This window comes from Carassius gibelio, chromosome A4 (assembly GCF_023724105.1).
Source record: "Carassius gibelio isolate Cgi1373 ecotype wild population from Czech Republic chromosome A4, carGib1.2-hapl.c, whole genome shotgun sequence".
NCBI classification, from domain to species: domain Eukaryota; kingdom Metazoa; phylum Chordata; class Actinopteri; order Cypriniformes; family Cyprinidae; genus Carassius; species Carassius gibelio.
Genome location: NC_068374.1, coordinates 26,288,224 through 26,302,359, shown reverse-complemented (window position 1 = coordinate 26,302,359; position 14,136 = coordinate 26,288,224). Strand labels below are relative to the sequence as shown.

General features: G+C 36.8%; 1 protein-coding gene across 5 annotated transcripts in view; it reads right to left on the bottom strand.

Moving 5' to 3' along the window:
* Positions 1-14,136, bottom strand: part of LOC127975106 (DENN domain-containing protein 5B) — a 35,712-nt gene that overhangs the window by 16,573 nt on the left and 5,003 nt on the right. For 3 of the 5 annotated variants that reach the window (XM_052578900.1, XM_052578909.1, XM_052578933.1), the window contains exons 2-5: positions 7,562-7,621; positions 4,999-5,108; positions 2,303-3,023; positions 611-798 (exon numbers count right to left, since the gene is read on the bottom strand). In XM_052578900.1, the coding sequence (XP_052434860.1) occupies positions 611-798; positions 2,303-3,023; positions 4,999-5,108; positions 7,562-7,621 (1,079 nt within the window). The remainder of the gene's footprint in view (positions 1-610; positions 799-2,302; positions 3,024-4,998; positions 5,109-7,561; positions 7,622-14,136) is intronic. The other 2 variants (XM_052578918.1, XM_052578926.1) reach the window with 1 other exon arrangement.

Sequence of the window (14,136 nt, the reverse complement as noted above, 5' to 3'; positions counted from 1 at the left end):
GCACCCCAAACTTTTAAACATTAGTTTATATACACAAACAGAAACATAATAATGAATGCAGTTAAAAGGAAACCCCTGCTGTTTTTCCAAAATGAGCCATCTCCTCTATTGTTCCCCTTCGGTCTCGCTCTCGTTGTCATTAGTCTTTTTTTTTTTCTGGGTCAGAGTGACTTCAAAGAGAATGCATAGCGGGGAAACTGAATGTTGAGTTACGGAAAATGGGATTTAGGGATGAGGATGTAGGGAAGCCTTGCAGCATCCAGACGGACAAATCATGAATAATTAACTTCTGCTAAAAATTCTGATACAGCACGACACAAAGAAACGAAGGCTCTGAAGCTAATGATGGAAGCACTGTATTCCTGCATCCCTCTAAGAAATAAAAGGGAAACCAGGATTGTAAAAGAAGAGCCTCATACTGGTCAGACTGTTTTCAGCAGAGGCCTCTGGTGCTTTTTTAAGGCATTGAGGGTGTTCTCATATGCAGATGATCCATCGTCACGAACCAATCAGGCTCCAAAGTTATAAAGGCTACCTGATGGACGCTCTTGTATCTCTCGGATTTTTAAGTGGCTGTGACGAGATAAAAATGTGTGAATGTGCAGCTTACCTCTTGAGGCAGCTCTAGCTTGGAGCGGTCCGTGCCCTCTTTGGACTGCAGGCCCATGAGATACGGCACAGGGGCGTCCAGGAAGTGCAGAAGAGAAGCGGGAAGGATGGGCACATACACATGCTGCCACTGGAATGGGAACAGCAATGTTGTGATTCCCTCCGCAACCACCATGAGCCTCTGGTAATCTAGCCATACACCGACAAAAAGAAAAAAATATCAACAACTTCAATTGACAAAATAAATTAATTGTATATGTAATCATTATACGAGTTTGTTGAAATGAGGCTGTAAAATACAATTTCTGCCACTTGCAAGTTAATTATTTAAAGAAAATATACCTTTAAAGTCTTAACAATTCATTAAACTAAGTACTATGGAAAAATAACAGTAAAACAAATATTTAAAAATATACATTTGTTAATATCTAATGCATTTAATAGACATTCATGTAATATGTCAGACAAATTTGATGTGAGATTAATTTGTGATTAATTAATCACCACATTGTGCAATTAATTAGACTAAATTAGTATTAATACAGCCCCACAGCCCTTGTATAAATATTATATTTTTGTCAACATAAAAAGTTAATTATCTAGTTGTTTTTCCCTACTATACTTGCATACATATATGAAACACATGAGTGTAGATCATAACTATGATTTATGTTGAAACCTGTTTTAATGAACCAGTCATTTCAACTTGAATTATGTCACTTCACAATGGTTCAATTTGGATCCTGGGATCCAAGTTAAATTAGATGAAAGGCAACGTATCACGTAATACTGTGTGGTGGACTTACTAAAAGAGGGCAATGTGATTATTAATAGATGTTTCTCATAAAAATCTCATCATTTGTTTATATGGAGAACAGTCAGAGGAATTAATTAGCATGTGTATCAGCTTGTGTTTGCTGAAAAGCATATGTGCTGCAGCAGGGTAATGTAATATTCATTAGGCTCCTCCACATTCATTTAGTCTCCACATCAAAGGCCCTGCAAAGATGCACTTTCCAGCATCAGAACTTAAATTAAAATGCTTAAATATGAGATGAGCAGATCTGCATACAGTCAAGACTGAAGTCATCAGTGGTGCAAATTCAAACACAAATAGTCTGTAAGCTTGATATAAAAGTAAAAAAAAAAAACTGCATTTGATTAATTAAACCACAAAATTATTGCATTAAGACATTTAATCATTAGATAAGACTTTGCAATTCCAAAAAGTAAATATATTGTTTGGAAACACTACACTACTGTAATAGATATTTAATTCTAAACATATTTTGTATTTGCTTTATAATTTAATAATTGTAACAAATAATACAAACAAAAGTGAAACAAACAAGAACAAAACACACCCAAGCAAAACCAAACGAATATGAACAAAACAAACTCAAGCAAACGAAACTGAACAACCAAACAAAATACCAAAAAGTGTTTAAAGCAAAATCAAACGAAAACAAACAAAGCCAAGCGAAACAGGCAAAACCAGAAGAAAGCAAACAAAACAAAAAGAGTGACCAAACAAATACGAACAAGACAAATTAAAGCAAACAAAACCAAAATGAAACAAAACTAAATGAAAGCCAGCAAAAGTGGATGAATCTGGATTAGGCAGGCACAAACAAGATAAAACAAAATGGAAAAACAAAACACATTTCCCAAGCTAAAATTCTAGATTCCTTACCCTGTGAGTAGAGGAGGATCTGCATCTCTAGTAGGACACAAGTAAAAATCTGCACCAGATTCTCCACTCCCAACAACTGGAAGGCTTCACTCAGAGGGAAATCAGCCAACGGCAGCTCCCCGACACCGGGCCTCTGGCACAGGACAGGTTCATACACTCCATGGAACTTTAAAGAGCGTCCGGGCGGGGGCAAAGGTACTTCATAGAGGATGTTGTAGATGTAGCTTTCCAAAGGAAGTGGCGGCGGCTGATGGGAGATGACAGCACGGTGTACTTGGGACAGGAATCTTTTACAGGCGTGCATGAAGGGCATGGGAGTGATTAGACACATAGCTTTGGACACATACAGGGTGTCGCGAACAGAGTCGTAGCCTTCGCCAGAGCAGCCACTGCTCCTGCGGCCCCCTTGTGAGGAGGAAGTTGAGGAGGGAGACTCAACTTCATCCAGGCTGCTGGCTAAAGAGTCCATACTGGAGGAGGATGATGAGGATGACGATGACGATGAAGGGCAGTTGTGGGCAGATGCATTATGCTCCGCTTGGTACATCTGGTGTAGCGTCTGCATGGCGGAGCAGATCTGAGGGCTGGTCACCTCCTCGTAGTAGGTGTGAACGAAACCATAAGTGCGAGATCCATCTTCTCTTGTGATGAGGAAAGAGTGGAACTGTGGGGTGCGACTGTCACGCTGTGTTCGGAATGACAGACCTTTGGGCATGCAGAGCTGGAGAGAAAGAGAGGGGAAATGACTTATTGCTTCAGTAACTACACATTTCTTAATGTTGCCTTCATTGTGCAATTTGATACATGTAGGGAGTCTATTCTTTACATTTCCAGCAGCCACATAAAACGAAGTGAACCATTTCACTTTATTTTCCTAGACTTATATTTGTAATATATGATCTCCAACATTAGCCATTAAATCAAATCAAATCAATCATTTAAATGTCATTATTATTTTATTTGAAGAAGCTGTTGGCACTAAAAGAAAGACAGACAGACCATCATATAATTTGCTCTGGATGATGGCTTTTTCTCTTACTCTGAATTACTTTTATGAAAGTACAGTGAGAAATGACACGTCATAAGTTGGCTGTTCAATTTGGGAAACGTTTTAGTCATAGTCACATCATATGTGGCTACATTGATTTAAACTGGACGGCTTAATGATGAACCACTGAACTTTAACTGTTCTTTTGACATCTACTTAATAAACAGACACATGCAAAGATTCAAAGATGCACACACACAACTGACATACGCAAAATAAATACCAGAGGAAGAGAGTACAGCCTATTTGAAACAGATTTACGAAACAGTGTCTACATGCATGCAGAGCATTACACTTTGTTATTTACTATGTAAAAGATTATAATGGCAAAATATTGTGTTGATACATAGGTGTACAGTACATTTTCAGCACGTTTCCTACACTACAGAATGCTAAAATTTCAATGCACCTATGCTTCCACTTTGCTCTTAATTTAGGCATTATTGTGCTGCCTGCACATGCATTATGAGTTAACATGGTCACCAAAATAAAGTGACATTCGTGTGCCGAGTACTGAAAAGAGATAGAAATGGAGGTAGGGAGAGAAAGGACCGAGAACAAAAGAGTGCAGGAGTGGAAAGATGATTAGCCAGAAGTGGAATTGAAGAATGAAAACAATCACTAGGAGAATTGAATCCAGGCCTTGGAGGATAGAGAACTACTGTAAAATTACTGTAAAAGAGTTCTTCTGTGATTGCAAGCTGTCGTTCAAGCACTTCTAATGTGTGTGGGTGGATATTTTTATGTGCACATCTCTGCAGATAAGAGACTGGCCTTGAAAATGACTCAACAGAAACGTCATAATGTTTTAGTTTTTTCCTCAAATGATGTGCTGGCATCATGACTGGCAGCGCTGAACACTTCAGGTGTTTCTTTATAGAGTGAGAACACACACAATGTGCCATTTCCATGCCGAGGTAAGCAGAGAGCCCCGGGTTAAATAATTGATGCTGGTGTCACTGCCACTAAGCTTCCGTTTACGTTTGCTGATGGAAAAAAAAACTACTTTACAGCATGGGAACAATAGGTCAGAGGTTTTCGTTATCGCTGCATGCTCTGGGACGGTAACACAAACCCTTCAGCTGATCACTGCATGCAACCACAGAGTGAGTGAGAGGCTGCATGTACACATTTTGGCACTCCAAATCAATACAGATACAGATCTATCTTATGACTAATATGAGAAACAGTGAGACTGTGTGGAAACATTTATTTGAAACGGAAATCAAAACAAGTTTAGATGTGTTGGATATGATTAATTTGTCATAACATTTCACCCTAGTCATCAAGCCTCAGCATGCTCCGAAACGTCCCAAATACTCTTCAAACAAAAGCCGAAAAATTAAACAAAACAAAAAGCACAACAAAACAAGTGCACAAAACAAGAATAATAAAATATATAACGAATAAACAATACAAAACTCAAATCAAAACAATAGAATAATACAAAAACAAAAAGAGTGGGCGGAAAAAACAAAACCTTAAACCAAAAGAATGAAACAAAACAAAATAATTTTACAAAACAAGTGCAAAACAAATAGATTGATACAAAAAAGAATTATAAAACAAAACAAATAATAATAAAAAAGGTAATAAATCAAAGCTGTAAACCAAACAGGTAAAAGTGTCAAGTACTGAAGTCACTTACCATGTTAACAGCATCCTGGTCAAACGGGCTACACTCGATGTTCTTTGGGTAGTGGGCAAGAACTTTGGATTTGAAGGTCCTTTTGAGAGGGCTCTGATCAAAGTTTTCTCCTGCAGAGAGGAAAGGAATAGGTTTTGAAAAGAGTAAAGGCCTGAAACATCTTTTAAAATATGCATAAGCTTTAAAATACAAAAGCATCCATGACTGTCTGAATTCTAATTCATGGTCATAAATAATAAGAGGTTTGTCACGCGTCTCACTTATATAGCATTAAACTGATAAACTGAGTAACTCGAGGCCTTTTGAGAGGATGATACTGTACAATGGAGGCATCATGTGAAACAGTTGCAAAGGATTTCAGGCTTTACATCTACTTCGTTGTGATGAAACTTTCTGTAAGATGTGTACTTAAATGTATATTTCAACAGTTACACTTAAGAAAATATCTGTTCATTTTCATTCACAATTTCACACCTTCCTTTGATAATTTAACTTAATAACTTGTTAAAACAAACATTGCCGTGACATGATTACTACAACACACAACACATTTTTTGCAAGAAGAACATTGTACATTGTTACTCATTTAAATAAAATTAAAAAAATGATTGATTGATTGTCAAAATAGTAAAACTTTTTGACAGATTTTCACACTTTCAAACCATGAAAGTCACGATTCATTTATAATGTTGGCACACAATGATGGGCTAAAAACTACAGTGAGGCATTGTGTTTTGTGTTGCTTTCTACCATCATGAACGCAACAGTTTCTTGAGAGGCAATTGCTTTTCTGGCTCAGTGCATTTTAGTGCGTCTCAAACAGGCCGACACATGTTAGATGAACACAGCGTAGCATTGACAGCCAAACACAAGCTGGAACATAGATTGGAAAAGTGCCATGAATGCCACAACAGTGCAGATTACAGGAGCAGACGGTATGTCATGCAGGATTTGGATCTGAAAGTTAAAAACGCAGAGATTCTAAGTTGAATGGATGTGAAGCAAACAAGATAGAGCGCACAGTTAGCATGAAAAGATAAGACAACTAACTGATGACATTGATTTTACAAGTAAGATGAAAACAGCAGTCAGTCACTCTGAATGAGGCAAGGTAATTAATACAGAGTCTAATTAACCATCTAGCTCATGTTTTGTCGTCATGTATGAAATTGTTTTACAGTGGGAGTCTGTGCTGTGGGGTGAACTAGCAGTGATTTGGCAGGAGAGACTGTGACAGCCCTAGGCATGGACTAACAGGAAGGGACAGGGAGGAGGAGAAATCTACTAAAGCCCTTTATATCACAGAGAGTCTGAGGCCCCAGGCAGACATGTGAGAAACAGAGAGAATGAAGCAAACAAGGGATAGCAGGAAGACAAGGAGGGAGTAAGAGACAGTGAGTGTTGCAACAGAACAGAAACTGATTTAAAACAACAAGCTGGGGCAATAGACCCCCATTAACCAGGAAAAAAAGAGAGGAAGTAGGACTGAAAGCTAAATGAAAACAATGTTTTCTGTCTTGCTTCATTCTGATATTCATCCTTGATGGATATAATGAAAGTCCCGCACATTTTTCATAACTGAACAGCCCTCCCTCAGAAATTCATCCAATTAAAGAAACAAAGTAGCTTGCAATTCACATTGAGTTTTTAATATGTCCAATCAAGTCAAGTGGACACAAGTCAAGTGGACACATCCACCACATTTGCATACATTTATATTTTATATTTACATTAATATTTATATAATCTCAGGCTTTACCACACAACCAAAAAAGTGCATACATATATTTGCACAGAACTGCAGCAACCTTAAAATTTGTTTTATTTACACATTTGAATGATAAATATGAAACATTCTATAACTTTAAAATTTTATAATATTTAACTATTAAAATTAAAATATTCAAATATTAAACTTATATTTATTCTAAATTATATAAAAATACTATTAATCAACCATTTAACATTATATAATTTAATAATAAAATAATAATAATGAAATATTAAAATTAAAAAATGTTTAAAAATATTGGGTAAAAACTGAAGTTACATTTCCAAATCATTAAAAAAAAATATATACATTTAATCAAATACTTCAATAAAATAATATTAAATAATATATTCGAACTGAAATCTTAAAAAAATTAAACAAATTTTAATTACAAGTGAATTTAAGTCACAGTATTAAAATGTACACCATGAAATGTGGATATTAATTTTGAGATTGTGACTAGTTTAATATTTGGTAGAGGTACTTAGTTGTTGGTAATTGTTTTCACTTTTTTGTGCGTTATCCATTATGCAGTAATGCACTGATGCAGTAAGCATTGTCACAGAATCAGAGGCCCTCCCCTCAAAATCCATAGTAGTAGACACAGGGGATACATTTGGGAAGCATATAAACATGAGGTTTAAACAGCAATCCCTCTTGCCTTACCCCTTGAGATCAGATCATTTGAGGTGGATCTTAATACCAGGTGTAATCAGGGCCAAAAGAACGAAGGACTGGAAAGAAAAATGGATGAATTTAGGGAAGCTTAGCAGTGAGGGAGTTCATGTTTACCTGCTGCCACGGCTTCTGGGTCCCTGCCCTGACGATCGGCCTCTAGCCATAGGTACAAAGCTGAGATGGCAAACACATGAACAGACAAACAGAAAGCAAAAATGTCAAACCAAACAGAGAAATGGAGAAGCAAACAAAATGGATGCATGACTGAATCCAAAGTGCAGTGGCTTTGCAGACACAGACAGCGTGTGTGTTATTTTGCAGGCTGAGCAGTGATGGAGGTGAAGTGAGACATGTTTCACAGCCTCTACTTTGGTGAGCAGCTTGACTGTAGGACACAGTCTCTTCTGGGACGGAGACATCACGTTGTGCATGACCTGAAAGCCCTCAAAGAATCTTATTGGTGGGTGTTTAAGGAACACAACGAGGTTAGAAAATATCTAAATCTGCAACCCACACACACACACACACACACACACACACACACACACACACACACACGCAGCCTTCAATGCCTGGCTAGCAAGTCATCTTCGATTTGGCCTCAAATAGTCTGGATCATCAATGCTGGATGCAAGTTCCATCCATTTCTTAGACATAAGACATTTAATAGACACTTTTGAAAATCCCAAACCCTGTCAAAAAATTGTTGGGGTCTATAAAAAAAAAGGCACATTTTTTACATAAAAAATATGAATATATAAGACAAGAAATAATTACCCTTTCTCCTTCAATAATAATAATAATAATAATAATAATAATAATAATAAATTTGCATCCATATCCCACTACTTTCTGGGTAAAAAACTAGGGATGCACGATAATATCGGCACAACATCGGTATCGATATGAATATTTCTGCCGATGAGCCAAACCGATATTCTCCAAGTGAAATAATTGACCTGTTTTTCAGATGTGAATGTCTGTCTACATTTGTAAAATAATAAATTTATGGTAGAATCAGTACAAAAGAGATACATGGATTTCTCTTCAGTAAAATTAAAGTTTAAATTTATCAGTATATATTTGTATATATATCGATATCGGTATCGGCATCGGCCAAAATTATTTAGAAAATATCGGCATATCGAATATCGTCCAAAATCCAATATCGTGCATTCCTATAAAAAACTAAAAGTAAATAAATATACAAATAAATAAATACATTTCCAAAAAAAATAAAAAAATAAAAACACCACATTAGATAAGTCATATACTTAAATGTCATGTGATGTAAACAACTTTAAAATGCAATAAATAAATAAATAGTTCTAAGAATAGGTTTATTTATTTTTTAATAAAAAAAATATTAGGGCTGTCAAAAATAGCGCGTTAACGATGTTAATTAGTTGTTTGTCGTTAATTACGTCAAATTTTTTAACGCATTTCACGCATGCGCAGTGTGACAAATTATTCAGGTCAGGAAAGTCTTGTCGATCTCTGAATTCTCAAGATAGTAAAAAACTGCGGCGAACGGCGCGACGAAAACACCGAAGAAGCTTAAGGTTTTACCCCAGTTACTCTCAAATACATTCATTCCAAGCTCGATAAACAGAGACGACTTTGGTAGTTGATACGCTGGAGCTTCTTCCTGTTATAGCGTCCTGTGTTTCACACTGCGCATGCGCAGAACGCCTACATGCAATGCAGCGAAAATTACAGCTGTTTGGGAAAGCATATGCATTTTTACTTGGTTTTACTGGCACCTGAAGCCTTCAGAATGTGAAAATATCGATCCTAAAGTATTGTGGCAGAGCTAATGAACAACTCCCAAAAACAAGAGTGCAGAGGGCGCATGTTTGTGTTTCTGAGTTCATTCACAGTTTCTCTATGCATAATTTCATAGATATGTGGCTATATTTAACCACTGGTTCACCTAAAACTCTTACACTATCTGTAGTTAAATGGCATGGATTGATATAGTGCTCAGGTAAATTTGATCTAAGTAAATGTTAAACTTTTGAAATTCAGAAAAAAAGAACCACATATTGATTGATCAATACATGAAAATTATGTATCTGTGTCCTGTTATTTATCTTTTGGTATGCATTTCAGAAAAAAAAAATGGTTACGATTCAGGTGTAATTGCAAATAGTGATTAATCCTGATTAATCCACTGAAAATTCAGAATTAATTTGATTAAAAAATTTAATCATTTGACAGCTCTAAAAAAATATACATATTTTAGAGAGAAAAACAAGCCAGACATGCAGTTCTTGAGATTCACCCACACAGGAAGCGACTGCTGCGTGTGCACTGTTATGAACTGTATTTTCAGGATGACTCAGCCTGTGAGTTTCGAACAAACCTCACTGCTGGCTGAACGGGAATCAAACACTCTTTGAACTCACCCAAGATCATAACTACCTCTGCAATCTGTTAAATCCAGAACCTGCCAAAGTCTTCCTCACTTAATTAACCCATATCACACATTTCCAAAGATGCAAGTCTGCTACTTTAACTCCTACAAAAAAGGACCACACCATGTTTTTTTGTTCCATGGTATTTCTGCATCTTCCAGTGCCAATATGCTAATCAAGTTCCATATTGTGTGTACTGCATATTATAATCAAAATCACCGACGCAGCATTTTTCAATAGTCCATGAAAACAGACCTTTTTCTCCATTAACCCCTGGCTGCAGCGGATAAGAGTATTGGATTTGTGATATTGAGCTTCAGAGATCAAAATCACTGGCCTTGCTCGGAGCACCATTCATTTTCAAAGTGCTGATGGAAGACCGAGAAAAAGCAAGGGACGGCACAGAGAGACTTTGTCCATCCTCAACAGTGTTACGTAACTGAGCTCTAGCGATGTATTTGTGTGTGTGTTTTAAATGCTGAGCGAGCACATTGTAAGCACGAAACATTGGGGTCATTTTCCTTCTCGCTGGGTTTGGGCAGTGAGCACAGCTCCACTGTCAGACTCATGACACATCTATAGCACAGCTGTAAATCCACAACAAGTCCTGGCTTGAGATCTTACTGCATCATAGAGTTAAGCAAGAGAAACATTCACTTGCATGGTTAGGTATCGAAATTTTGCTTGATACGAGTTGAAAGCAAGTGAAAGGATGGAACAAGCAGCACAAAACGAGAGTTTTTCATCTTTAAGTTAATTAATGAGATTATATCAATGTTTTCTTAAGAAAAGAGTCTTATAACAGAAAACAATCATTAAAATACGCACAAATAACAAAAAAAGCAGAGTTCACTGAGAACGAAACAATTTGTGTGATTACGTTCACTTTAAAGTTTCTACATCTGACTAAAATCATATCAGTCTGGTTTTTGTGAAATCGGACTAACAGACAATTATTGTGATCTCATTCAGACGATTTAGAAACAAAAATGCTACTACATACATCCTTGTGTACTAAACTTCTAAAGCACAGTGTATAATAGGATGATAATACTGAGATCTAAAAGTGTAAAACTGTATAATTACTATAAAACACTACCGTTTAAAAAGCTAAACTATCAAATGAGCCTTCATATTTAACATACAAATTTGAGCTAAAGAAGCATATGAATCACACTTAGCAGAAATCAAACGATCACATGGTGTTTGATAAATCTTATCTGGGGGCACAGGTTAGCGATGAGCTGGAACTTAGTCAATGAACAAAGTCAACATGACCGTTTCATGGTCTCATTCGTCCTCACACACATAGTGAAGCGGATTCAAATTGAACAACCTTTCTGAACAGTTTGAGACCCTAGATCTGCATTTCAGCCCATGTAATATTTGCAACGATACCTATGAAGTGGAGAAATCCAAAACAACCAGAGACATCACATATCCAGAGCTGCATCCATCTACTCTGACTATTAAACCAAAGCATTTATATAATAAAAAAACCAAGCTTGTACTTTAAAAGCTGCACACCATCCATTTTGCTCTGCAGTCCACACACACAAAAACATTCATAAGATGAAGGCTTCTGAATGGCCCTACCTCAGTTGTAATCTATTAGGATGAAGGCCACGTAGTAAAGATGTTATGTAACTGGATTTTGCACCCGTGACATAACTCAAAAAGATGACATATTGCCTATTTGGCACTATACAAGCTTCTATGCGGAGTGCTTTAAACAGCTCTCATCTAAAGCAATGATACTTATGATATTCACCCAAAAGATATCACCCCCTAAAGCCTTTAAACGTACTTGACTGACATAACTATACCATATATGAAACATGCATGAGCATCGGAATCACTGTACGTGGATGGGACAAGACCCACCCTCTTTTTAAGACCAATGATATTGGACCCACTCCCTTTTACCATCTCTTACTTTTCAGAGCACCAACAGTCAAATCTACTCCACTTGAGGAATACCCAACTAAACTAAACTCCATTCCATGTTTTAGCTACAGCCTTGACTTGCACGCTGCTGCTTCCTCAAATCCATTCCACTTGGCTCATTCAGAGTCCATATAAATTAAACTCCATTCTGTGTTTTCAGTTGTCGCGCCTGCTGCAGGAGTCCAGTGACAAAGCAAAGTAAACAAAGCATCTTCAAATAAAAAACTAAGTAAGACAAATGTCAATGCATCTAGAAAATATTGTAAATGTCACCACTAAAATATTTTTACACAGTGCAATTACAGGCTAAGATAATGATACAGGTAATTACAGGACAAGTTGTAAAAATATGAGTCTTGTGTTGGCATTAAACAGCACTTGAAATTAAGTACCGAGTCAGTCTCTGAGTAGATTACACTAACAGGCTTACAGACCCTCTCCCACCATCTCTGATCTTAATAAGCAGTCTAAAACGTCCTGGGGAGAGTAAATGACTTTTTTTCTAAATAATGTATGATTAAAGAGCAGATAAAACATTAGAACCTGAAAAGTAGGCATATTGAGATGATAAAACATTGAGAAAATACCCCAAGCGTGGACAAAGAATTGAAAAAAGGGACGGAAGAGGAAAGGTTCACCTACACAGTACTAGCATTCGAACCGTTTTTCCCCAATTCAGGCTTATTCGGGAAAAAAAGTCATTTGGAAGTGTTGCGACATTAGCATGGCCTTTGTCCACACACCCACACTGGTGCTCACAGACAGATGGTCCAGGAACCAGTGCCCTTTATGGCTGTCCACTAGTGCCTTGTGTCTCTGCCTGCAGTCACAATACGAGCTGGCCAGCGTCATTAAGAAACAATGAACGGAGACACGTCATGCAGCCATTGTAACAATACACCTCTTGACGCCCTGGATATGGAAGTCTTGTCTGGGCTGAACTAGAAGTAGCTTTTTTACGAGACCTCGATCCTCGCCAGCTTCAGCAGGTACAATATATATATATTTGAAGACTTGTATCACTACGAAATGGCCCAGTCTGTCACCAGAGCTGATGTTCATGTGATGGAGATTCAAACAGATATAAATATATCAAAACCAGGATATCGGCCAATATTATAGAATTATATATCGGTCTTCATGGATATTGGATATAAAATCAATTCCATTGAAAAATGAAGCAAACACTTAAATGTACTCAACAGGGACCTCTATAAAAGTTAAATGGAGAGGATACAGGAAAAAGCACCACTCCAAATCAACAGGTCTGAAGGGGACCAGACACTGTCGATTCACTGTTAATGACCCTTCAAGGTGTAAAATCCTCAGTAAATTAAGGTAATTCAAGAGACATATACCCTCTTTAAGTAGAGGTGTGAATGATGGAGACAGGCTTGTACATCAAAGATTGAAATATCTTCCACTGCCAAAACAGGAAAACCCATTTTGTTGATGCATGGCACATCATGTAAGAAACCAGATGAGATAAAGGTCTGTAGGCATGGCACGTTTTGTAGGGAACTGAAATCATGATAAAAGTGCAGCGCTTAAAGATGTGTGCATGTGCAAGACGTGTGTGATTCAAATCTTGTTTCACGTTTTCATTTTCACTGGTTATTTTTGTTCAAAATCACAATGCAACAAATACTGAGGGAACTCCAAGCAAAGCAATTTCTTTCTGACATGTAGCAATCCTCTTCTCACAAGAGGCCCATTTACAAGCTTTATTTTTATCCCACTCAGAGGACATACATGTCATCCTTAGGCCTGGAATATGTGCCTAGAAAGTGTTTGACAAGCCCTCTAAGAAACTGAAAGCAACCAGAGTTGAGCAAGAGGGGAGAGAGACAGAGTAAATAAACCGAGGAAAAGACATGAAAGACGGCCAGTAGTGCAGCATTGTTGTATATATATATATATATATATATATATATATATATATATATATATATATATATATATATATATATATATATATATATATATATATATATATATATATGAAGACATGAAGCTGAAGTATGAGATAAAAAGTCATAAACTATAAGAAATAAAGTCACTCTGTGATATGAAAAGATGCACGGTCATAAAGTCACTTTGCGTGATAAGTCACATCATGAGATATAAAGTTGCAGTTATGAGAAATAAAGTCACCATGCACAATTAGGAGAAACAAAGTTGCATCGTGATACATAAAAAGTTGCAATTACAAGAAATAATGTAACCATGCACAAATAGGAGAAACAAAGTTGAATTGCAAAGTATAAAGTTCCAATTACAAGACAAAAATGCAATTATGAGAAATATGCACAAGTAATAAAAAGT